We start from the raw sequence: 25,828 nt of genomic DNA on the forward strand, positions 1-25,828 counted from the left end.
GGAGCCGGGCCAGGGGCGGGGCTGAGCCCGGAGCGGGGCTGGTGGGGCTGAGCCGGGCGGGGCCGGCCGGGCGGGACCGGCGCACGCCCGCCCCTCTCGGAGCCCGGCGGCCGACGGAAGCGGCATGGCTCCCGGCGTGGAGCTGGGTTTCGCGGCGGCGGCGGAGGGCCCGGGCGGTGTCTGGCGGCTGCGCAGCGCCTACTTCCCCAGCAAGGTCGGGGGGCGGCCGGCGTGGCTGGGCGAGGCCGGGCTGCCGGGCCCCGCCGCTCTGCGCTGCGGCCGCTGCCAGCAGCCCTGCGCCTTCCTACTCCAGCTGTACGCGCCGCTGCCCGGCCGCCCCGACGCCTTCCACCGCAGCCTCTTCGTGTTCGCCTGCCGCAGCCCCGCCTGCTACCGCCCGGCCGGCCCGCGCGGGCCCTTCCGCGGTGAGGCGCGGCACGGGGGGAGGGACGGGGCGAGGGCCGCCGGCCGCCGCCCCGCTGACCGGCGCGTCTCTCCCGCAGTGTTCCGGAGCCAGCTGCCGCGGCGGAACGACACGTACCCCGAGGAGCCGCCCCCCGAGGAGCCGCCCCCGGGCCCGGCCCCCGCGCCCCCGCGGCGGCTGGGCAGCGGCGCCGCGCTCTGCCGCGTCTGCGGCTGCCTCGGGCCGCGCTGCTGCGGGCGCTGCCGCCGCGCCGCCTACTGCGGGCCCGAGCACCAGGCGCTGGACTGGCGGCGCGGGCACCGCCGCTCCTGCGGCCAGCACGCCGCCGGAGGTGGGTCCGCGGCCAGCGGGGGCCTCTGGAACGGGCGAACCCGGCACGCGTGCGAGCCTGTAGTTAATGCTGCGCCGAGCTGCCGAGCCGCAGCTTTTGAGTCCTTAAATGCTGCTGCTAGCACTGTTTGGTCTGCCCTCTGCGCCACTTCGATTTACAGAGGTTCAAAGCAACAGGACGCCTGTTGCAGTTTTCCACTGTCCTTAACATAACAGTGTTTCTTACCTTCAGGTCAGGTCTAGCAGTGATGTAAATCTAGCTTGCTCATGCAGTGTTTCTGCTATGTAGTTTGATGTGTAGCTTTTGGGGAGAAGGGCGTGAAATACAAGATGAAGTTGTGAAGTGGTATCTCTTCTGTTTTCTAGATGACTCGGCAGATGCAATTCCAGAGCATAATGAATTCCTTTTTCCAGAATATGAAATTTTGATAGAACCTGAAGAACCAGAATTTCCTGCTGACAGCACTGATGATGAAAAAGGAGCTGAAGATACATCAAAGGACACAAAAGAACTAGAGGAACTTGGAGCTGCAGGCACTGCAGGTCAGAAATAAAGTGCTGCCTGTAATTCTTCCCAGTTATGCCTGTTATCACATCTTTAAAATATCAAATACTGTGATTTTTAAGCGCTCCTTGTAAACTACTGGTGAAAAAAGGCTACATGTGCTGTCATTTGCAATGCTAGTTTGTTGCAGACATCCCATAAGTTGCTTTTATGGGAGAGACTTACTAAGCTCTGACGCCCCCGAGCTGTTGAAGCAGCTGTTGCTGCAGATAGCTTGGAGTTACACTGTGTCCCTTTGTGCTTCCAATAGATAAGGAACAAATCAAGTGAGAGGGACAGGACTGACAACCTGCTGCTGGATACTGTTGAAATCAGGAGATTGTTAGATTGTCTTGGCTTCAGTTCAATTTGTCTTACTTTATGGAAAATAAAATTTCCTTCCCTGTGCTAGCAGAAAACTGGTTTGAGGATATTTTAACTGACTTTGAAGCAGTTGAAGCGCAGGCTCCTTCCTCCCTGCTCCGCCTAAATTCATGATGGGTTTGCTGCCACCACACTGTCTTTGAGCACACCCAGGGTGTAGAGTTTGTGGTGGTGCCAGGGAATGATGCTGGATTCCTGGTGGTCCCTTGCTGTGGTCCAAAGCTATCTCACAAGTGTTTAATGCCCCCAGTTGATGTGGTTGTTGGAGTGTAACAGATACACTCTTCAGTGCTAAATACTGAAGTCTGGCGCATGCGCAGCACACGGGCCTTTTTCAAATGTCGTATCCTGAAAGTTCTGTAGTCTCAGTGATCCTGCTGGGAGCCATAAACTTTGGTAGATTAATTCCTTTCCTTTCCAGTATTCCAGTACTGACATCTGTGTTTAAAATGCAGCTAAAACTAGTAAATGGACCTGGGTGTGACCAAATCTTAACATGCCATGAAAAGAAAAAAGATCTTAGACTTATGACTTATGAAGCAAAATAAATTCACACATGCTAATACTGTTTTTAATTTTTAGTATCTTGTATCAGTCTATAAGTTTTACTGTTCTTTTTTCTTGCTTAGATGAAGCATTTCAGTCCTTAGATGAAAAGACATTGGAAGCAATGGCAAAACATGAGACTGAAGAAGAAAAGATCTTCCGAATGTTTAAAAAACGAATAGCTGCTGAACCAGAGCAGGTCAGAAATGGGATGGCCTTTGAACGTAGCATCCTGCTGCACCTGCAGCGTTTCACTGCCTTTTGTACCTAGTTCGAAATGGGGATGCCTCTTCATCCTCCACACACCTAACCCACACTCATCTTCCTTACATGCTGAACTTCATTCATGCTGAAGTAAGAGTTTAGCACCTGCTCATCCATCTTAAACAGCTGCTGGTCAGGATGAGGGGGCACAAGGGTGCTGAATCCCCCACAGTGTGGAAGAGCCACCATCCTGCAACATGGTTCGAACCAAAGGACATGGGGAACCACTGCATTGTTCCCCAGCCTGTGGCCATGTTGGCTTTCCTTCCAGCAGAACAAAAACTGCAGAGAAGAGCTCTGTCACCAGCTCCACTGGGGGATGGCTTGGCTTTTTTTAAGGTTGAAAGATGGCTTTAGAATTTCCACTATTTAAAACAGACATTTTCCCCCCATTGCTATTTCTTATTACTGTAAAAGGCTAAAAAGCTACAATGTCAAACAAAACCATGGTCCCTGGTTTCATTCAGAGAAGACACAATCCTAAATCCATCAAAGTGGTGAAGAAGAAATTCTCTCCATGTTTTGCCTGGTAGCTGAGGGGTTAAGGTACACATTCGGAAAGTAGGAGACTGAGTCTATTCCCTTCTCTGCCTTAGGTATGTGCCTCACTCTCTGACCATCTCTGTACTGACTGATCTGTCCAAGTGTCCTTTTGCTGATAATGTGTTTTTGTAGTAATTTGAAAAACAAAGGATATGTCTGAAAATACCTTCTTGAACAATAGGATAGTCTGTATTTAGATGCAGATGCAGACAGAAAGATCTATATTGCATCCCTGACTGTGTGCAGGTCTGTGTGCTAATTATCCAACTGCCTTTTCTCTGTCTCAAGACTGTTAACACGCACAACCTTGGGTTTCTGGGTCTCTTGGTTAGGGAATTACAAATCACTGCAGATCCCTAGATCACTGAAAAAATGTGGTATGAATACCTGCATGATTCACATAGTTAAGAAAACTCATATAAGCAACCTGTCTTATTTAGAATGGTGCATTTGCAAATTATATTTTGCCATGGTTATTACTTCAAAGAACTGACCTTTTTCTGTTCCATCTACAGCTTTGTCTGTGTCACCAAACACCTATTTTATACCAAGATGAAACAATAATCATGAGTACTTAAATTTCTGCTGTATTTCAGATAATTAGATACTGCAGAGGAGGAGAAGGTCCACTCTGGGTGTCAGGTGAAAACAGGCCTGAAGAAAAAGATATCCCAAATTGTGTATGTGGTGCCAAAAGGATATTTGAATTCCAGGTATGTAAGCTCATTTAAAAATAACACAGGTAATGTATTTCCAACTCAGGATCTAATTGTATAGGGTGTTGTCTTGTAGTTTGAGCAAGAAGGTTGAAGTTGCAACAAACTAATTATGCATTGTACAGAACCTTTATTTACTCTTATAAGTGCTTTTTCACTTTATTATGTGCATTATAAATAAAGTTTGGCTGGAAGCATTCAGCTATGTAACTTTGAATGCTATGGTGAATACACTTAATGTCAAGCAAAGGCAAAACATAGTTACAAATGGAATTTCAAATGGTGGGAGGCTCACAGATCAGGCAAATCTTACAAGGTCAAATAAAACTTACTTAGAATTCCAAATTTGTTTTATTTGAGCTGCTATATACATAGTAGCTTCAGCTGGGATGTTGGTGTAAGAGAATATAAATTCTTACACCAAACTTAGGACTGTTCTTCAGGAGGAGAAGTGTGAGAGGGGAGAAGTCTGTAGTCTGCTTCTAAACCTCTTGGTTTGCCTTAAAGATTATGCCACAGCTCCTGAACCACCTTCAGGTTGACAGCCTTGGAGAGAGCATTGACTGGGGAACGCTGGTGGTGTACACTTGTGCTGAGAGCTGCAGTGCGGGAAGTGAATACCTGGAAGAGTTCATATGGAAACAAGACTATTCCATGGGCTCTACTTTGTGAAGTTGTGTCATCCAAATGGAATACTTCATTTGTTTCATTGCATCTCTGCACTATGCAAACAGGTAGCTGAACTGAAGTCACTGATAACTGTGCGTCTTGTAACAGTGATGAAACTGCTGTAACTAGACCTTGACAGCCTCCCTTGTGCTCCAGAGGAGCTTTTACTTCAACCTGGTGATGAAGCCAGATGCAGTTGTTCAGAAAAGCTTAACTTCAAATCTCGTTTCTGGAAGTTTGTTTAATAAAGATGAAAAACTTTTGGATTTAAGAAATTATCTTTTGTTGGTAATGGAACTCCAAAAACTTAAAAGATTGTAGTCTGTCAGAATTTTCATTGGGCTACTCAAAAATTAACATTTGTTCAAAAAGCAGACTACTGTAAACCCATTTGAGTGCCTGTGTTGAAGAGCTGTACAGGAGTCAGCTAAGACAAAGCTGCATAGCCTTTTGCTGTGGAATTTAAATCTGCTTCCCTTTCTCAACAGGTACACTAAACCTAACTTGAGAGTTTGTCATGTGCTCTGATTGAGTGGTTACTTGAGAGAAAATGCACAAAAATTAAGTGTTTTATCTGACTTTAAAACTATTAGCCCCATGCAGAAGTAATTTAACTCCGTTACCTGGTGCAGAGGCAGTTTAAACAAAGTCAGCCCTACCAGAACACATCTGTCTTGTAACACAGTGCCTGTAGCAGCAGATTTTCAGCTGAATTGTACCTTAAGTCTGCCATCGTTGGTGAAGTTTAAAAATAAGTGTCTTCTGTAGGGATTCTTCACCTTTATGACTGCCATATAGCTGAAGCAATACAATAGTGAAACCATAAAGCTGAGCTTTACTGCAGTAGCTGCTTAACTACTCCTATGGCTATGGTGGTATTTGCAAAAAAGGCTTTTTTGTGTGTTTCCCTACAGAATCGACTTCAGTTACATATTCCCTTACCTTGCTCCAACCATTCATGGCTGCTTACCTGTGACTCCGGGTTTTTTGAAATCATTTAGATGTTGAAAGTACTCAAATAAGCAGGCAGAGAATGCTGTACCTGTAAGTGGTTTTGTTATCACAGAACTTAATTTCTAGCAGGGTAGTTTGAAGCCCTCGTTCAATGTTGTGAAAGAGCAAACTGTCTTAAGTCACTGTAGTACAGCTCAACTGATTTTGTTGAAAACTGTCCTGTGGTTTCTTAAGGCTTCAGGTTTCTGAAGAGTTTTGCACATAAGTTGGTAATAGTTCAGGTCCTGTAAAAGCATGGACAGCCATATAGTTATAGCCAAGAGCTCTCAGGAACAGACATGAGCTCACAGCATAGAGTGGCACAGCACTGAAGGCAACACAGTGTTTGAGTATATCCTGCACAGCTACATTAATAAACAGCATCTTTCTGGTAAGATCCATGAAGCCAGTCATTAAAACACCTGGAGAGAACTGGTGTAGAAAGAAGACTGAAGATTAAAGTCACTCAGGACTTGCAAATGGAGCAGTATCAAAGCCAAACAAACTTAATTTTGTCTGGAATGAAACACCTACTTAGTAAGGAAACCATTGTTTACATTTGGGTTAGTTTCAGATAAAAGCTGTTTGAAATAATGTGTAAGTCATAGAGAGGTTATTATTCCTGGAAATTTACTGAAGAAGAAAAAAAGTTTATTTTTAGCTCTGAGCCTATTAGGCTTCAAGCATCGTTCAGAAGGAAGATTATGTACATACTGAATCCAGTTGAAAGGGCTTTGACATTTTACAGGAACACTAATATAGTGAGGCTGTCACAGCTGGTAAAAACAAAGGTAGTAATTTAAAGAAATTCTAGAAGCTAAGCAGGGATCTATTGTTTCAGTCAAGTGCAGCTATTTAAGACTTGCCTAAATCCCATCTGTTGAACACAGGCAACACATATTCGAACACAAGCTGCTTTAACCAGTCATCTCTTTTGCTTTAACATATTGGAAATATTCAAAGTAGACATTGCCAAGGATGTGACTGCTGGTATGCAAGGCAGAGCACTGCTAAGATTCTCTCAAAACAACATGTCACTTATAGCAGTGCATCTGCTATTAAAAAATCTATCAAATAAAAAAAGTAATTCAATGTATTTCATTCCTACCAGCTAGGTAATTTTAAAATTTATTAAGACAGTTCCCATAGTTGTATAAACAGGGTTTATTGTACATGTGGAGTTGAAGAAGAGAAGAAAGGTATATATTATATATATATGTACAATGAGCCATTTTAATTAATAAATTCATTCTATCTTGCTTAATACTGGAAAGAGGGAATGTGTCTGGCACCAAAGAAATTTAAATTGAAAAAATTTAAAAGCTTAAGTTCTGAAAATTATAAAAACCATGGTCTTATGGAAGGAACTTAAAACATATATACATGGCAATTACAGTGGTTTATACACTGAGTGACACAGTTGCATTTGTCTTTAAACCAACTTACAGATTTTCTATTAATAGAACTGGCATTAAAACTATTTAAAAGCTAGAATATAAATAAAAGTTGGAGGGGCTGCTCCAGGAACAGCCCAGTAAAGCAACTCACAGTAACTCAGTAGACATATTCAAGAAAACAGCTCCCCTTGAGCATCAGGGAAGTAGGCACTAACTGGGAAATAGTCCAAGTCCTGGTGTTGCAGTTGCACTGGAAGTCCGTTTCTTGTTACTGCTGTGCCATACACAATACCTTTTAAAATATACCCCTGATTTCTCTGAAAGTGTCGAAACTGTTACGTTGTCTTTCTGAATCCCTTTAAAATAGGATAAATGTTTTCAAATGCTTCATAGATTTCTGCTCGTACTTTAGCACCTGGATATAGAGAAGGGATTAAATTAGTTTGTACCTTTTGCCAAATACTTAATTTTACTTTTTAGAATGTGTATTTGAATGCAACTCTATATAAAACCTATGTGTTTCCATAAATCTTCATTTTCACAATCCTTTTTAACTAATTTCATAGACAGCTTACATTACCAGCCTTCTCTGTTTAATCTGACAACTGCTAGAACTTTCACTAGCACCTCTGTGACAACGCTAGGTTGCAAGTGGAATTTTCATCTACACGATTTCCACAGGAGACCCTACAACAAAGCACAGGCCTGTAGGATGTTTCTGCAGAACAGCCTAACTGGTGGAGCTTTTTTTGAGAGAGTATCAGGGGGAGGAAGGCCTGGCAATGGAGACCACTGCAGAGAACTGCATATCCTCACACTGGAGGGACATGATCCTTCTTCTGTCTGTGGGTCTTGTCGGTTTCTTCTTCATAGGAAGACACAGCATGAGAAAAAAATGGAGGGAGTAGGTTGAGCACCCAAGATAGAGGAGGTCAGAGCGCAAGTATCTCCCCTTCTTTGGCTTCTGTATCATAGAGCATTGCAGCAGCCTGTAACCAAGCTGCCAAAGAAAAGCTAGCTCAGTCACATGCTCAGCACAGAAACAGTCTTTCAGATTTTGCCAGAAAGATCACTAGCATTCTTACAGCTTTTTAGGCACCTGCATACCTGACTAGTGTTTCATGATGGTTGTTCCTTTGATCTAGCCAACTATGCTGTTGCGTTGTGCATTCCCATCTGTAAAGGAACACAGTGCAGGTAGCTGTGTGTTCAGTGGCAGTGCTGAGCTGCAGGTTGAGCTCTGGGTGAAGGACACCCAGGCAAAAGGCCTGAACTGCTGAATCTTTGCATAACAAAGCCTGGTGGTGAGCCCTCAAGAAAACCTGGTCTGACTGTGTGAGTGAGGCGTGTAGAGTCAAGCAGGACACCTGTTGGCTTCGCTGGAGCTGCCCACTGCAAACAGGCTTTGGTCCTGCTGCAGCTGGTGTGGCTCTGATGGCCAGAGTGGCTGCTGGATGGCTGCACAGGAAAGTTTCCTTAACACTGCCATCCATGGAATACTCTATTAAATATCCTTTCTCAGTAGTGTCATCTCTAAAGGAAAACTACCTGGCAGCTTACATATCCCTGTCAGTTCTCTGTCATACGGTCTAAATCTCACCTCTTGGAGTAAGATACTGTCTTCACTTACCAGTTAAAACCACTTTTCCAGAAACAAAAATAAGCAGAACAATTCTTGGCTTAATCATTCTGTAGATCAAGCCAGGAAATAATTCCGGCTCATAGCTGTAAGAGAAGAGAGTGTGTTTAAACATGCTTGCAGACCCATGTTCCACCCTATCTTCTGGGCCCAGTCTAGGACTGGGCAGAACAGATGTAGACTTCCCTGAAACTTGGGGAGTGTAGCAGGGAACATAATTTTGACAGGCTGACATTGGGCAGCCTCAGTTACACCTGAGGCAGTGCAGAGATGGGAACAAAGATGCAGGTTTCCCTGTGGTGCAAGGGAATAATCTAAACAGATGTCACCTTCTAAGATAGTATGTAACAAGAATGAAACATAAGCAAGCCTTTTTTTACCTGCTGAACTGCTGGTGTGTGAGTACCAATCCTTCCAGTCTGATGGGAAATTTCACATCACAGCTGCCCACCATATTCTGAATTTTAAAATCCAAAAATTTTGCAGGAAAACCCAGTTTCTGAACAACTCTTGCATACTTCCTTGCAGCCAGTCTGGATTGCTCCTCACTGAAGTGAGAAAAAGATATTCATATTACTGCCTCAGTTAAGTATTACTTCAAGCAAACAGCATTAAACCACAAATACCTAAATGGGGAAAAAAGTCTAGGTGGAGGGAGAGGGGAGTTCACATGCAAAACTTTTACATCCAAAATTAACAACTAGAACTGATTGGTTTTCATGCCAATTTTAGTAATAGGCTTCTGGACACCATTAGTATTGCACTCACTGTTCATGAGATATAAAACAGTAAATTATAAATCCATACATTTTACATTTTTAAAATATTGACCATAGTCCCTCTAATGGGACATTAAGATTGTTACTTAAGTTTTCACCTTAGAACAACCTTGAACTACTACTACTAGAAAATACGTATTTATATAAAAATCTGTCAACTGGCAAAATCTTCTCCTTGATTCAGCCCAGACATTCAAACATGGGTTTACTACAACTGCACAGCCTTACCCACTGTTGCAGAATTCAGTTTGCTTCAGGTTTGTAAACAGCTGAGAATCTGTTTGTTGCCGATGCAGAGTAAGACAACTTGAATTTCAAGTGTCACCAGGCAGAGAAAGTGGTTCCCTGTACAGATCTATTCATTCATCTCTGCTTATTAGTTTATTCCTTCTGGATTCCTACCAGACTTCTTCGGAGCAGAATTTCTCTCCTGCCCACCAGCTTATGTTTAGTTTTCAATTCTTGTGCTTCAATGGTCACATTAAGAACTACATGGTCACTACATGATCAGACTGCAGGAACCAGAGATTTGGAGCTCTTGTGCTGTGTTGAATGAGGTTATTCAAATACAAAATCCTTCTGTCACCATCCTTACACTTTAAGCAGTTCCAATGCATAGTTGCTGATTTTTTTAAATTATTAGAAAAAGCAGGTAACTGCAAAGCCAAAAAATGAATATAATAACCTCTGCAAACCAATTTATCAGACTGAATGAAAGCGCTTCAGAAATAGAACTACCATTTCCCCATAAGTTAGGAAGTCCCTTCAATCATAAACAGGCATTTTCTGTAGAAATGTGTATAATCTGAGGTTACTGTGAAGCAAGATTAGTAGTACCTGTACAGCTTTGATATGTATATATAAACAAGCATCATGGTACATGAGAAAAGACAGCCTGAGTTAAGTTTCCTCATAATGCCTAAACATACCTTTTTGCTCCTGTGCACACCATTTTTCCAGAGCTGAATATCAGTGCAGTAGTACGTGGTTCTCTTATTCTCATAATAACAGCAGCAAAACGCTGAAGTGTGAGCATTGAGACTGTTAGTGACATACTGCTGTCATCATTACATTAAAACCAAATCTGCATCATCTAAGTTACACTGCAGTGCCAGGCAAACTAAGGTCAAACACGCTTACAGATCACTCAAAGTTTACTTGACACGCTCAAACCATAAGTACCTTTGAGCACACCCACTGAGAGGTACAGCCAGGCAGGAAGGGTATTTACCACTGTGTTTCTGTTCATCTCTCATTACTATACATTCAACATATAAATAACACTAACATTTGCATCAGAGCAATAGAAACAATTTTAAAAATAAATTTTAAAAAATTCCTCCATATGTTGGAATTTTATCTCTTATAAAATTCCAACATGGAGGATGGAAGACTATCCAAAAAAAAAAGGACAGTGTTACATTGCCAGCAAACAGAACAGCTGGAGATCAAAGTCCTGTGTAAACAGAAGTCCCTTCAGCTACCACTGTAGGACACAGCAGCCTGATTAGCTCTAGCTTTTTATTCTCATTAAACATTTCCAAATATTCTTAAGTTCCTTGAAGCAAGAGATAGTGGAAACTGAGGTGGGCACACACACACACACACAGAAAAACCCCTTTTTGTTATATTTAACTTGGAACAGCTCACCCTGTAGTCCCAATAATTGTTCTGCTGACATAACCAAGGCGGTAGCGTGGGCTACCCAACAGTACTTTTGTCAAAATATGACTTAAATAACATAGCCAAGCAACAGCTTTCTTTGATAGATGAATCTACTGACTAAATGTCAGGAGTGTGTTACATAACCCTTCTATCCCTCTGCCATGGAAAACAAGTGTTTCATATTGATTATTCTAGCCTACAAGTTTTACACAGCCACCTACCCCCTACATTAGGAGTTACCAAGGCATGCTCAAATTTTTGCTGCACTAATATTTGACTCGCATTATGTAACAGCATCACTGGTATAAACTTCCAGAACAGTCATTTATCATATATGCCTGCATGCGTGCTTTAGCCTTTGAGAACAGAGTTCAGGTCAACTGCAGCAAAATATTAAATGCTAAAACAAGAAAAACACACACACCCTAGGAAAACGGAAGCCTTCCAAGACAAGCCAATTCAACTATGCAACATCTAAACTTTTATTAGTGTCCAGCTACTGTTGTTGCAAAGACAACATTTTCAAGAGGAGCCACCCGAACAAAACATGAAGCAACATTATTTTTTTGATTTAATGCTCCAGGTCCTTTGCTGTTGTTTAGATTTCCCAAGCTAAAAAGACACCACTTATTTAGAACGCTACTACTATTAAGAAGCAGGAGGCAACTTTGAAGTCAGTATGCAAGAAAATCAATTTAATTGATTTTGTTTTGATTCATTTTAATGTTCCACCAAACACAGCCATCAGAAGCAATGAGATGGCAGAAGTACTGGAGGAGAACATGAGAGAACAGAGGGAAGCGAGGCTATAAAAAAAATAAGCGGATGCCTGTGACCGTAAGAATTCCAGAGGGGCAGCTAGGTGGAGGAAACCACAGCTCTGGCAGGAGACCAAGATTTTAATTCTTTCTTTTCTCCTTGTTGGGAGATAGGGAACAAGATTTCATCATCAGATGTTTCACAGTAATAAGCAAAAAGAGCTCACTGAACACTACAAACAAATATGCCCATATGAACAGCAGCAGAGGCCACCTCTACCACAAAAAGCTTGGCCAGTACACTACACTGTTGGTAACTTTTTTTCTAAATCTAACAACTTACAACCTGGTGCACATCACAGCTACCTCAGCATAAAAATGCTTTTTACTAATTTGAACATCCTAAGTTTATTAAAATTCCCTTTTAACTACAGTATAAAACTGCATACATAGCAGGTAGGTTTTCAGTCTATTGCAGCAGCCTGCAGCCACAACCTGTGCCTTTAATTTATCTGTTATAGGATGAACTCTTAATACATTTCTCTTACCTTGGGATTATATTCAGCATTTCGGGCACGAAGTGCAATAGTTTTTAGATCAAGTTTGCAACCAAGATTCACTGTGGACACAATATTCCTAAAGACAGATCAGAGAAATATATTTTAAAAAATAAGGAATTCATATGTCTTCTTAATTTTTAACCAAGCCTAATCTTTTTTTTTTTTTTATTATTTTGTTTCTCCAAGCGAGTTTGAATGGCATCTTTCCTACTAACAGGAGCACTGAGCAATGTTTTGGCTCAGGAACCTCTTTTGTAGGGCAGAAGCTCCTAAGGCATAATTGCTGATTCCTCCTTATCTGTCAGCTATTATGGGAAGCATCCCATGAGAAGACTCTCTATTTCAGTTTGGCAGGAAAAATTACTGATGCTGAGAGTCTTCACCATAATCATGGAAGCTGCTAGAAACAGGAGAAAATGAGATAGTACCATCTGAAATTTTCCTTGCTATGACCTTCAAGGAGGAGGGTGCAAAACTAAGTGGGAATGACCCAGGAGGTAAATGCATTGCCACGCGATGGGATAGCAGGTCTCCAGAAAGTTTTAAAAAGTTACTAGATAAAAAATTTCGTTTTCTGGGAAAAGCCTGAAATATAAAGGTCCTCAATGAGGGAAAAAAAAAGTAAGAAAAATATGAGAAACTACTCTTTTAATTCTTGGTATCATCCATTTCTCGTTGTCCCTTCCATGAATTTCTGAAGTAGTCTCTTTAAAACTGAAGTTCACTGGAAATACTTCCATACCTGAACTTAGAACTAGTTCTGGGAATTTTTACCTTCTCACAAATTCACTGTTAGCCATGCACTGGAAAAGGAAACATCTTGAACTCCTAAAGTGCAAGGAGTTAAAAATTACGGTGGTGTTAAATGAAGACATATATAACCTGCCATTGGTATGCTCCAAAGATGGACCACTGACAAATCACTAAGAAACTGTTTATATTACTAAGTGGTTTAGTAATGAAGCTAAGCTAAAAATAAAAGTAAAAATTACTCATATTGCTACAGGAGGCTCATAAGTTCTCAGGACCTCGCTTCCCACCAAAATGCAGTACCTAATTCCTGATGTGACTTTGGTCCTAAGTCTCCTATCTGAGGAAGGACATGATGCACTAACACACAGGGCACTCACTGTAGTTGTGGCACTATGCCAGAGCTCTCTGATGCAGGTGTTGCAGGAGTTATGGGAGTCATTGGAGTCATTGGAGAGGAGTACAGAGGTGTGGTTCCTGGTAGAGGGGCTGTGGTAAGAGTCTGTGAATGGAAGAGCTGGGGGGTTTGACCAGATGTTCCCTGTGTTGCTTGCTGTGACGTGGATTGCTGTGCTGCTTGCTGCTGCTGCTGCTGCCGCTGCTGTTCCTCCAATATGGACAGACTGTTGGTGCTCTGGACAGGCTGCGGTGTCAGTCCTGTGCCATACGGCATCATCGGGCTGAAAATTGGAATTCCTGGAGTCATTGCACCCTACAGAAGAAAACATGACACGAAAACCACAGATCATGATGACTCCATTTTGTTTTTAAGAGACAAAGTTTTAGAGAGGAGTCAAAAATAAATCTATGTTAGCCGAGTTGCTCATATCAAACCTGAAGCATATAGTAGTAAATCATTAAAATTAGAAAATCCTCGGAAATGCAGCTGTTCTATAGAATTAAGTACTACCCAAAGGAATCTAGGGAACATGATGTGCTTCTCACACTAACTTGCATGTATGTCTCAACTTTGACCCACAATTTAACTTGAAACTGCCTGAACACCAACTGTGCTCACTGTACCCACTGCACTCATAGCCCAGCAACAATCCATTATGTACATAGTTTAAGGAGCAACCACCTAAATTAAATTAAATCTTTCCAACATGTCAGTTATGTTTCAACTTAAGAGGAACCCCATTAAGAAATCCCACATATATTCTTACAGTCAGTGTATAAAAAAGCATGTGTTTCTTATGCTTCTGAATATAGACATCAATGGTTTCAAAATTCTGCTTTATACTAGTATTATTTGATACCTAGCATAATTTTTCAGATCTGTTAACAAAAAAAAAATGTGAAGGTAGATATAAGAAAGAGAAAGAACTTTCATAAAGGAAATTCAGATCACAGTTAACATTTTAAATAATTCGCTTTTACCTGAGGGGAGGCTAAGCCTTGAGCGTAGGGTGGCAAACTGTTGTTCTGATCCATGATTCCAGTTACTTCTTTGGTGAGGACAGAAGTATTTCCTTCGATTAATTTAAATAAACTTCAAATCCTAGGGGGGTTTTAACCGTTTAAAACATTCCAGCGAAGTAGCTTTTAAAGCCAAGCTTTAAAAAGCTTGTATTAGGAAAACATCACCTTCAGAGAAATATGAGTCTACAACACTGTTCAGAGCCTATAAAAAAAAGTAATATCTTGAGAATAACATCCAAGCACAAACCCAAAAGCAAACCTATCAGCTGCTGACTCAGATAAGAGACACCCACGTACAAATACATATAAGAACATTCATGCGCATGCACACACACATGCACAATCCATAAAAATAACCTTTTTCAGGCACACTCCATAGAAACTTTGCAGTATGATTCTGCTGAAGTCCCTGGCAGGTCACTTGACTCACATGGGCAGACCTCTATGTAACCAAACCCTCCTGCACTAACAGCTCAAGCTGTTGATGCTCATTCTACTCCAAGCTTCACTCCAGCTGCAAAAGCACTGATTTTTTTAGAATTTAATTCCCTTGGCTACTAATTGACATTGCTTGTAATCTCCTCCTGGCCATTTTAAGGCTTGGCCTTCCAAAAATGACTTTTTTTCTTCTATGAGAAAAGCATCACAGCTCAAATCACAGCTAGGAAAACCTCTTCCATCCAATTCCATAAAACAAATCACTGACAGATTTCAAACTGTAATGACATACATTTTGTGAGGAAAAAAGAAATATGTGAAAACCAATTTCAAGTACACAAATGAAACATATAATGGTTTTCTTTCATTTCTAACTATACTTCTGTTGCTGTGTTATGAAAATAAACAGAAGTGGCTAATTTAAATTTTATTATACCAATTATATAAAATATTATCCCATTAATTTTTAAGTTTCTTAACTATTGCTAAGAAATACTCAAGGTCATCAAATACATCAGGCCAGACGTAGGCCACCTCAAAATGCAAAGACAGCCTATGCAGCCTCTCTTTTTTTTAAGATATGAGAACTCAGAACTACATTAATATTTACACTGCAGCTAGAAAGGTCTGCTTTTTTCCACCCATGACCTTAAGATATCAACAAAGGTATCAAGACCACCCAGGTTTTACAACGTGGGTACATTAGAGGCCTAAATATTATCCTGGAAGAAACAAACCCAACTCCTCGACAGCCCAGCTATTTAGTAAAAAGCCTGGATACCAGGCATGCCAAAACCTGCACCCAGGGCACGGTCTACGCAGAAGTCCTCCTCTACCCACTAAAGGCGGCTTGCTCGGATCTCCACTACAAACGTCGGGCGACGTTTCGGTCGAGGGAACAGAGTCCAGAAGCCGCAGACAGCCCGGAGGAGGCCCCGACCCACCCCCGAGAGCCCTTTCGGGCTCGCCACCAGCCACGCAGCAGCGCTCGGCGTGCGGCCACAGCCTGCCCGCGCCCCAGCCCTCCTCGCTCCCCATCCAGCCCTGGCCCCGGCCCCGCGCAGCCCCCGCCCGCCCGCCCGCCCGCCCGCGCTCGCACGGTCCCGCCGCTGCCCGCGCCCATCCCGCGGCCGGCGCCTCGGCCGCCTCCCGCTCCCGAGCCGCGCCGGGGAGAGAAAGGCGGCCGCCGCCTCCGCGCCGCGGGAGTCCCTCCGCTTCCTCCGGCCGCGGCTCAGGCCGCCCCGGAGGTGCGGAGCGAGCCCGGCCCGCGCATCGTCCCCGCCCTCCAGGCCCGGCCTGCCCCGCACCATCGCGCCCCACCAGCCCGTCCGCGGGCAGGGGCGAGCGGCGGGCACTCAGTACCGGGCGGGCACTCGGTACCGGGCGGGCACTCGGTACCTGGCTCTCGCTCCGCTCCCGCCGCGCTCAGCGCCCGGCCGCGCCCCGCCCCCGCTCCACCGGCGCGCCCGGCGCGTCACTTCCCGCCGCCGGCGGGACAAGCCTTCGCAGGGAGGAACCTTCGGAAATTACCAAGGGCGAGGGCAGGGTCCTGCACCCGGAGAGGCGTAACCACAGGCGCCAGCACAGGCTGGGCCGCCGGCGGGAAAGCAGCTCTGTGGGGAAGGGCCTGGGGCTCCTGGTGCAGACAGCCTGTCCCCGAGCCAGCAGCGCCTGTGTGGCCAAGAAGGCCACTGCTGTCCTGGGGTGCATTAGGAAGAGCACTGCCAGCAGGTCGATCCTGCCCCTCTACTCAGCCCTGACGAGGCCGCGTCTGGAGTGCTGTGTCCTGTTCTGGGCTCCTCAGGACGGGAGAGACATGGAGCTCCTGGAGCAGAGGACTACAAAGATGATAAAGGATTGGAGCATCCACTTACAAGGAAAGGCTGAGGGACCTGGGCCTGTTCAGCCTCGAGAAGACACGACTGAGAGGGGACCTATTAAATGTGAATAAATATTTAAAGGGTGGGTGTGAAGAGGATTCATCTGGGCTCATCTTGGTGGTGCCAAGCAATAGGATGAGAGGCAATGGGCAGATACCGATGCACAGGAAGTTCCACCTGCATATGAAGAACTTCTTCACTGTGCAGGTGACCAAGCACTGGAGCAGATTGTCCTGAGAGGTTGTGGAGTCTCCTTCACTGGAGATGTTCAAGAACCATCTGGACACAACCGTATGTCAGGTGCTTGAGCAAAAGAGGTTGCTCCAGATGACCCCCTGTGGTCCCTTCCAAATTATGTGGATCTGTGGGGGTCCCTGGCAGTGCACCAGGCCCTCACAGGAGCTATGGTTCCTTGCACTGGAGCTGTACAGAGTTCCACACTGCTGTGCAGCCATCTGCGGGTCTCGCTGCTGTGTCTACACAGTGCCCATGGAGACTGCAGCCACCACAGCTGTGCTTCCTGAGCAGGGCAACACACTTTTCCTCAGGAGCACCATGTGTCCCCTGCATCTCACTGTCCCTGCCCTGTCCTTCTCCCCTAGTACCTCTTTGAGCTTCTATCCCAGCCCTTCCCACTTGTTTCCAGTTGTGCCATGGTGCCTGGCACCACAAACCATGGCCCACCTCGAGGATCTGGTGAGACCCCATCTGGAGTAGTGTGTCCAACTCAAGAAAGACCTGGACCTGTTGGAGCAAGTCAAGAGGAGGGCGACCAAGATGCTTAGAGGGATGAAGCACAGGGAAAGGCTGAGATAATTTTGATTATTCAGCCTGGGTAAGAGAAGGCTTCAGGGTGACCTACTACAAAGGTGGAGAGGGACTTTTCACAAGAGCATGTAAGACAGGGGGAATGGCCTCAAACTGAAAGAGAGACGGTTTAGATTACATATTAGGAGGAAGTTCTTTGCTGAGAGGGTGGTGCAGTACTGGCATAGGTTGCCCAGGAAAGTTGTGGGTGCCCCATCCCTGGAAGTGTTCAAGCAGGATGGAGCTTTGAGCGGTCTAGTGAAAGGTGTCCCTGCCCATGACAGGATAGATGATCTTTAAGGTCCTTTCCAACTCCAGCCACCCGATGATTCCGATTCCCACTCTCTTCACGGTGGTTCCAAAGGCGCTCTCCCTACAGAACAGGAGCCACGCTGCTGCCCACCCGCCCAAACACGACTGGTGTGTGATGGCCTCACCACAGCTGCTGACCAGCCTGCGTGTTTCCACGAGCGGGCACGCAGGCGACAGGGCAGCGCAGGCACGGCTCTTGTCCAAGCGCCGCCGGGGGCCCAGGCACACACCGTGCCGCAGGCGGGGCCGGGCCGGGCTCTGCTCCACAGCGGCGCCGCCGCCCTCCGGCCGGGCCCGGCGCTCGCCGCCCGGCGGAGCACCAAGAGGAGGCGGCGCTGCCCGCCCCTCCCAGAGCGGCTCCGCTTCCGCCTCCGGTGCCGCCATTTCGCCGTGAGACTGCAGCGATCGGCGGCCGCGATGCTGTCCACCGCGGGATGCGGGCTCTCCCGGCCCGAGGCGGGCTACGGGCTGGAGGCGCCCGTGCAGCACCACCGCTTCTCGCCGTACACCTTCAACGGAGGGTGAGGGGCGCGGGAGGCGGCGGGCGGGACGGGCACCCTCGGCCCGGGCATGGGCCCAGCGGAGAGCCGCGCCGGGTTGGCGCTGCCTCGCCTTACTCCTGCTTCTCCTCGGTGCCCAGTGCGGGTTTACCTCCCGCCACGGTCTCCCCTTTGTAGGGAGAGAGCGGCAGCACAAGGAAGAGCTAGGCTCGGGCTTGCCTTGAGGCCTTGCAGCCTTTCAGGGTGTTCCTGCCTGTCCGTGTGGTTTTTGGAATGCTCGGGCTCCCTAAACTTCGACTGGTCTTATAGTACGCATCTTTTGTTCCCCGCAGGGTTGTTTCTTTGTAATGGCTTAGGAAAGGCAGGTAATGGTCCTGTTACAGAATCCTGTAACAGAGTTGTTAGGGCTGGATGGGTGCTCTGGAGATCATCCAGTCCAAACCCCCTGATAAAAGGCAGAGTCACCTCGAGCAGGTGACACCAGAACGTGTCCGGGTGGGTTTTGAATGTCTTCAGAGAGGGAGACTGCACGACTTCCCTGGGCAGCCTATTCCAATGGTCTGCCACCCTCAGCGTTAAGAAGTTCTTTCTGATGTTGAGGTGGAACTTCTTGTGTTTTAGTTTATGGCCTTTGCTTTTTACCATGCTGCTGGTAAACGTGTTACTGGGTTGAATGCTACGTTGCTGTAAACTGTTAAAGGCAAGTGATGTTTTAACACTGTTTTAACACACCTGAGTTGGTGGCATGATCTGGCCAGGTAAGCTTTTTTTTCTTATGATGACTACTGCTTTTTAAATTAAGTAATTTGTTACTTAATGGTAGTACACCTGGTGATCACAATACTGGTTGTTGGCAAGTAATTACACCAGATTTTAAAAGTGCAGTTTATTTAAGTGTAGTGATACTGTTGCTCAGTAGTTTGCTTGTTTTAGGATTTTTATTTGTTTTATCAGGCATATAAAATACCTCATCCATTGGGTCTGGTTCTTGCCTGGTGTAGAGTCTCTGTTTTAACAAGTTGCCTTACAATTTAAATCAGAGTAGAGGGCCACATGCATATATTTTCTTCAGTCTGTCTAGTGTCTTCTTCTTTTTGGCTTGAGTAGGGATGTGCATAGTGGGAAACATAGCAAGGAATGCAAGATACTTGACAGAGCTTGAGTCTGGGTGTAGAATTACTATCTAGCTTGTTTCTGTGTTACCTGAGAAGATGCTTGTGCTGAAGGCCATGATTTACCCATACTCTTTTTTTAAGGACTGTGCTGGCGATTGCTGGAGAAGACTTTTGCATCGTGGCCTCTGACACGCGTCTGAGTGAAGGCTATTCAATTCACTCCCGGGACAGTCCAAAATGCTACAAGCTGTAAGTCCAGATCTGCAAGGATTGAAAAAGATGAAAAATCTTTTGTTTTGATGACCATATCATCTGCCTCCTGCTTTAAGCAGAATTATTAGAAGAAAAAGCACAGTAACAATGTAGATTTTGGAGTCGTGGTGACCTTTGCTGTAATGCAAGATGTGATGTGATGTTGTAAATATAGCCAGATTTCTTGTTTCATGCTCTTGAAGCTAAGTGAAAACAGAACATTTTTAGCATGAAACTAACCTTAACATGGAGTTTTTTGGCTGGATAATCAGAAGAATTTCTAACTTAACTATAGCAAAACTTAATCCTATGGTAACTCATTCTACTTCATCAGGAGATCTGGTGATGGTATGCAAGTGTGCCCACTGCTGCCAGTTGTACTGTATCTCTCTACCTGGCACTTCAGAGGTGTTTGTTTTAGGGGAGGTAAACCTATCAGTAGTTCCAGAATTGAATTTTCTAGTCTCATTTTATGCTTAGTTTGACTCACCTGGGTAACATCTTCTTGGTTTACAGCTACACTTTATTTATGTTCATTTTACTGCAGCAGGTGCTTGCCTTGTAGGCTGTCATCAACTACGTAAACATTTTTTTTGTCTGGGTTATTGTTTATTTTTCTAGATTGATGACATGAAGTCAAAATAACTTTGCTTCTCCTGGCTAACTTGTTATTACTATATGTTTGATTCTCTGATACTGTCCAGATGGAGATTAGTCTGGTACAGTATACATATTGCTCACAATGGCTTTGTGTAATTCTAGTGACAGGCTGAGAGAAGATTTTGTTTTAAGATATTTTCTGAATGACTGCTTTGGGTAGGTCACTGTGTATTAATGTTTCTAGACTCTTTTCTGTTTCCTAGAATTAAAATTTCAAGTGTGTGTTCCCATGGTTAGTGTTCATAAAACATTTCAAAACTGAGCAGAGAGCTAAGCTTCTGTAGTGCATCTGCAGCCAGGTAACTTCTGTTTGTGCTGTGAGAAGCTACCAAAACCGTAAATGTCACGTAACCATTGTACAAGCTTAATGCAGCCCTCTGGTCTGATGGAGTAAAAATTGGACTGAGTGATAGGATCTGTGGCTCCGCAGTGTATAACAGATCTTCTAGTAAGACTGAATTGCTACAGCTGGAGTCAGGAGTGCATGAAGAAATGAAGAAATTCTTTTTGTCAGTCTTACTGAGAGCTGAAGAAGGAAGTAGTTGAAGAAAGACATCTGCGTGGTCCTGCATTTGAGTCCTCTTCAAGATGTAGGTTGCAGGTGCCTTTTATACACCAAGATCTGTTACTACATTTTAGACAACTGTTTTTGACAGCACTAGAAAAACTGAAAATACATTTGGTGTTTTCGTAATAAGCTGCTGTATCAGAAATTGCTGTAGTTCATGCTAAGCCTAATATTGCAACAAAATTTTACGTTTTTCAGAACAGAACGAACTGTCATTGGATGCACTGGTTTCCATGGAGACTGCCTTACACTTACTAAAATTATTGAAGCCAGATTAAAGGTAACTACGAATGCTACTGTATTTAGAAACTTAGATTCTTAATATTATACTTGAGACCAATAATATAATACGTTTTATGTAAAACTTTTCTGCTGGTTTTTCCCAAGTGTTTGTATCATAACTGTTTTGCTAGTGAAAGATCTGGCAGGGAAAATTGGTGCTGTGTTCTTATTAAGTGTGACACCACAAATTTATAGACTGGAAGAGCTGGAAAGGATATTGTAAATGAGGCAACACCTATTAATTACAAAAATTTGAAGATATGCTAATCTTTGGCTTGTAAAGAGGCTTTACCTTTTAGACCAGCGTGTTTTCACTAATTGTGCTGGTTAGTAATTTTGCTTAGTGTCAGATTCTTCTGTAGCAAGCTTACAGGAAATGTAATTCTGGTTGAATGTCAGCTTTAGTGTTTGACTTTCTTCTTGGATGTGCTCTACCACTGGCAGATGTACAAGCATTCCAACAACAAGACCATGACTACAGGGGCTATTGCAGCAATGCTGTCTACAATCCTGTACTCCCGACGTTTCTTTCCCTACTACGTTTACAATATAATTGGTGGACTTGATGAAGAAGGTAAGACTTCAGAAAAAGAAAAAGGAAAAAGAGAGACTGCATTTCTGTGGGTGGATAGCTATTCCTTTACATCTCAGGTGTACTGATTGAATAACAAAGTTTGTGTTGCTATTTGTAACACCTGCCTTTAGGCATTATGGTACTTAGAGAGATTGAATACATACTGTGTATCTGGCTTGTTTCCTAGTTTTTATTATTCACTTGATTTTTCATTTCTGAAGGTCTGAAAGTCTAAAAGCCATATTATAATTATTTGATTACAAATAAAATCTCTAAGGTGAAATAATTCATACTTTAGACTGGAAAAACAACTGTTTTGCTGGATTTTTTTTTATTGCGTTTTTAAAGCAGATGTCACCAGTAAAATTGTATGTTTCACTCAGACTTGTGAGTGTGGCGAAGAATATTTCATATGGAGACTTACTCCAGAGACAGGTTTCTGCAAAGTTATTTCTAAATGTTAACTAATCTCTAATGAAAATCATGACTTCTACCCAGAAGCTGCAGTTTAATGTATAGCCCTTCCAAAACTTACTGGGTTCCTGCCCAGTGATTTGGCTGAGTTGCTGAAATACTGTGTTGTCTGGCTTTGTGAAGGAGCTTAGAGGTGGTCTTGTTTGGATAATTTTAGCCATTCCCTGCGGTTTGTTTTTACCAGTAAGTTATACTTTCCCAGTCTTGCTAAGACATGTCTCTGATTTGTGGGATCTGGCAGGGGATTAGTCTGCCCTGCATAATGGTAAATCTCAGATTATAAGGGTGCTGTAGTAGCTGATAAGAATCAGAGTGTGGGTTTGCTTGTATGGACTAAATTAGGGTCCAGTAAGATTGATTGTTGATATGGCTGGCTTTCTCAGAGGTGTTCAGCTCCTGTGCTCTGCTGCCAAGGGCACTGGTCAGTTAATTGAATTGGGTGCAGCCTGTCTGAACAGAAAGGCTGTGCTTGGCCAGCTGCTGCATTCTGACTGGCACGTCCTAGTCAAACCCTGATGCTCAGAGCTACAGTGTGTCTGTACCTCTGGTGTTGGTGCAAGCCAGTAAGCTTTGCACCACCTGGTCTGGCTTCAGAGGGAAGTGTGCAAGAGACCAGAGCATCATCCCTGGTTCTGGGAGCTCAATGCAGAGGCATCCAGGCATACTTTCTGGAGGCAATTCAAGAAACGTATCATTCAGGAACGATGTCTGAGCTGCTTGTTTGTGTTTGCCTTGAACCCCTGTGGCTGTTTGTGCAGCACTACACTCTAGTTAATTTTTCTGCTTTGATTACTCTGATCAGCACTTTTTCTGTGGTAAGTACTGTAGGAAACATCTGTTGAAGCATGGTTGTGGCTTAAATAAAGAAAATAACCTTGGATATTGTACCAGGCTGCAGCCATAGTGAATCTTCTGTAAAAAGCATCATCTGAACATACTCAGTGTTTGAAAAGGTTTACTGGGATCTGCAGTGTTCCAGATAACTGCTTATCCAGAGAGATGGTTTTGTTGAAGATGCTTGTCAGTATTGGGTAGCTTTCTGAATTGTGATTACATACTAATTCTTTTTTTTTCAGGGAAGGGAGCAGTTTATAGCTTTGATCCAGTGGGCTCCTATGAGAGAGATAATTTCAAAGCAGGTGGATCAGCAAGTGCAATGTTGCAGCCTTTGCTGGATAACCAGGTTATTGTTGGCTTTTGTTTTGGTTTGGTTTTTTCCTTATCTCAGTAAAGACTTCTGACATTCAATTGTGACATAGCTTTACTTCTGGAGAATATTACTTTTGAGAGAAGTTTTAAATCTATTACCCAGGTAGTCCATACATTTATAAATTATGTGGCTTTACTTTCTCAGGAGAAATCAGTTTTGCTTTGGCATCTGTTCAGGTTTTTAATACATTATTTGTATTCGCAGTGCCTGTTAAAAAGACAGAAATGTTTTAATTGGGGAGTTATGTTTATCCTAGAAGTTGTTTGGATGGGGTTTTTTCCTGGGTTTTGGGAGTTTTTTCTTGGCTGATAACATAAATGTGCCTGTTACTTAGTATGAAATAATACCAAATTAAGAAGATAGAATTAATACATACATTTTATCATTTAACATACCCTTGTTTAAGTCTTCAGTTTTATACCACTCAGATACCATTTTTTAGTAAGAGTGTTCTTACATAAAACTGCTGGAAACTCATCCAGTTAAATCTGTCTGAAGTACTTGAAGAATATTTTCATATTTAGTGGAAGCTGTTAATAATGGAATGGGAGAAATACCAAAGCATATTTTACTCATTTTAAGTTTTTTATATTGGTGTTGGTATTTAGTACTTGAACCTGATGCCAACACAGCATTTGTGCTTAGAAAAGTGGTAAGCATTCTTGACTCTTACCAGATGAGAAAGGAATAGAATATTTCCTTCTTTTTCTTTTTTTCCTTAAACTGAAGGAAATATGTTCTGCAAAAACCAAGTTGTCATAAGGAATTTTTTACTGCTTATGGGTTTCAGGCAAAACATGGGACTCCCTTTACCTGTTCTGATGCTTAAGTTGACACCTGTATTTATGAGCTAACTTAATGCTATTTGGTAGGACCAGGTATGCTCCAATACAGACTTAGTTTTGAAGTCTAGGTATCTCAGGGAATGTTTGCGTTTAAGAAATGTTCCTAACTACAAGTGACCAGAGAAAAAAACACTCGTGAAGTTCTGGTACTGCCAACCTTATGTGTAAGAGTTAGATGAGATCCAAATGTTCATTGTGATCTTGTCCATGATGAATGAGCAGGAGGAGCTATGCTGGCAGTATATTGGATCTGCTTTTAGTTAATTTTCTCAGAGTATTGGTATTGGCAAAGCTCTCATCTGTAAACTGTGTAGAGGAATGCTTTTTCAGCTTTGGGGTTTTTAAAATAGATAGGCCATTTCTTCTTTTAAATTAATCTAAATCTGTTTATTCTGGTGCAGAGACTGAATCAGTTTTCATAGATGGATAAAATACATTTTCATCTTTTCTTAGATTGGCTTCAAGAACATGCAAAATGTGGAGCATGTACCTCTGACCCTGGAAAAGGCTTTGCAGCTCGTTAAGGATGTCTTCATTTCTGCTGCTGAGAGAGATGTGTACACCGGGGATGCACTAAAGATTTGCATTGTCACAAAAGATGGAATTAAAGAGCAAACTATCCAGTTACGAAAAGACTAATTCAGTTCATGTGTAAGCAACTTATCTGTGATGTACAATTTACCTGTGTAATGAAGACATTTGTCCAATTAAATCTTTTTCAAGAAGTTCAACTACTGTGGTGCTGAGTATTTTCTGTCTTTGTTAGAAGTTGTTTTTTTTAAGAGACCAGAGCAGTTCATGGTGAGGAAGCAGCTTAAAGTTACATGGCAGTTTCCTTCATCATATCTTAATCTATCAATAAGGCTAATTCTAATGGAAGTTTAATCCCCTTCTCACAATCCCTTATGCTGAACTATGAGGTAGTATTAAAACTTAGGTTCACAAACTATTCTGATAATTCTTTCAGTTCAGTCTTGATTTAGCGAGTAAAACATTTGCTCTGTTCATACTGCCTTCTCTGCACTTCCGTAGCTTGTTTTTCCTATCTTCTCCTTTATTTCTCTGATGTGCTTTCCTGACATTTGACTTGGTGTACTTATTTGCAAAGACTATGGTTCATCTGAAACCAGTATCACTATGTTAGAGGGAAGAATGTTAAACGAAATCTTTCAAAGTTTAGTCCTGGACTCTGCATCTGGGCTCACCTCTGCATGTTTCTATTTGGTTAATATCCGGAATTTGAAGCATTGTCCCTTTGTGGCTACTGATGGAAAATAACTTAGAATGTAGATTCCTGAGTGCCTTTTAATGCCTGGGTCCTTTGTTAGGCCTACTGCTGCCTTTGATTCTTGGGAAATTGCATCAAGTGTAGTTTGTTTGATGTGCTGTATCACAGTCCTGGAAACTGGCTTCAGTATTGGGACCTTTAGGAAAGCAGAGCTGCATCACCAAGGGCAAGATAGTTTTCTCTTGTCCAAGAGTCCTTTCACAGTCTGTAGCTCTTTAAAAAAGGACATTAAAAATATCT

General features: G+C 43.4%; 3 protein-coding genes across 7 annotated transcripts; 2 read left to right on the plus strand and 1 right to left on the minus strand.

The window, feature by feature from the left end:
- Positions 1 to 67: 67 nt before the first annotated feature.
- On the plus strand, positions 68 to 4,682 carry PDCD2 (programmed cell death 2). Of its 2 annotated transcripts, none has more exons than XM_072927130.1 (6): positions 68 to 425; positions 504 to 755; positions 1,169 to 1,297; positions 2,312 to 2,427; positions 3,632 to 3,748; positions 4,259 to 4,682. In XM_072927130.1, exons 1-6 carry the CDS (start codon positions 125 to 127, stop codon positions 4,421 to 4,423), a joined length of 1,080 nt encoding a protein of 359 aa, XP_072783231.1. In that variant the 5' UTR covers positions 68 to 124; the 3' UTR covers positions 4,424 to 4,682. The 2 variants fall into 2 exon arrangements, with proteins under 2 accessions (XP_072783231.1, XP_030124180.4); XM_030268320.4 differs by having other exon boundaries at positions 71 to 425; positions 1,121 to 1,297.
- Positions 4,683 to 6,559: 1,877 nt separating this feature from the next.
- TBP (TATA-box binding protein) lies at positions 6,560 to 17,961 on the minus strand. 4 transcript variants are annotated; one of them, XM_072927132.1, is made up of 8 exons: positions 17,946 to 17,961; positions 14,342 to 14,585; positions 13,342 to 13,673; positions 12,200 to 12,287; positions 10,158 to 10,249; positions 8,830 to 8,997; positions 8,441 to 8,535; positions 6,560 to 7,225 (listed from the first exon to the last, which is right to left on the minus strand). In XM_072927132.1, the coding sequence occupies exons 2-8, from the start codon at positions 14,393 to 14,395 to the stop codon at positions 7,146 to 7,148; spliced, it is 909 nt and encodes a 302-aa protein (XP_072783233.1). In that variant the 5' UTR covers positions 14,396 to 14,585; positions 17,946 to 17,961; the 3' UTR covers positions 6,560 to 7,145. The 4 variants fall into 4 exon arrangements, with proteins under 4 accessions (XP_072783233.1, XP_030124181.1, XP_072783232.1 ...); XM_030268321.4 differs by lacking the exon at positions 17,946 to 17,961 and adding an exon at positions 16,220 to 16,364; XM_072927131.1 differs by lacking the exon at positions 17,946 to 17,961 and adding an exon at positions 16,129 to 16,233.
- A 232-nt stretch (positions 17,962 to 18,193) lies between these two features.
- Positions 18,194 to 25,031, plus strand: PSMB1 (proteasome 20S subunit beta 1; the record flags this gene model as incomplete). Its single annotated transcript, NM_001245211.1, is given in 6 exon segments — positions 18,194 to 18,341; positions 19,577 to 19,684; positions 21,114 to 21,195; positions 21,642 to 21,771; positions 23,322 to 23,428; positions 24,754 to 25,031. Coding segments are annotated over 6 exon segments (717 nt in total). The 3' UTR covers positions 24,940 to 25,031.
- Positions 25,032 to 25,828: the final 797 nt, after the last annotated feature.

The sequence above is a fragment of the Taeniopygia guttata genome, chromosome 3 (assembly GCF_048771995.1).
Source record: "Taeniopygia guttata chromosome 3, bTaeGut7.mat, whole genome shotgun sequence".
NCBI classification, from domain to species: Eukaryota; Metazoa; Chordata; class Aves; order Passeriformes; family Estrildidae; genus Taeniopygia; species Taeniopygia guttata.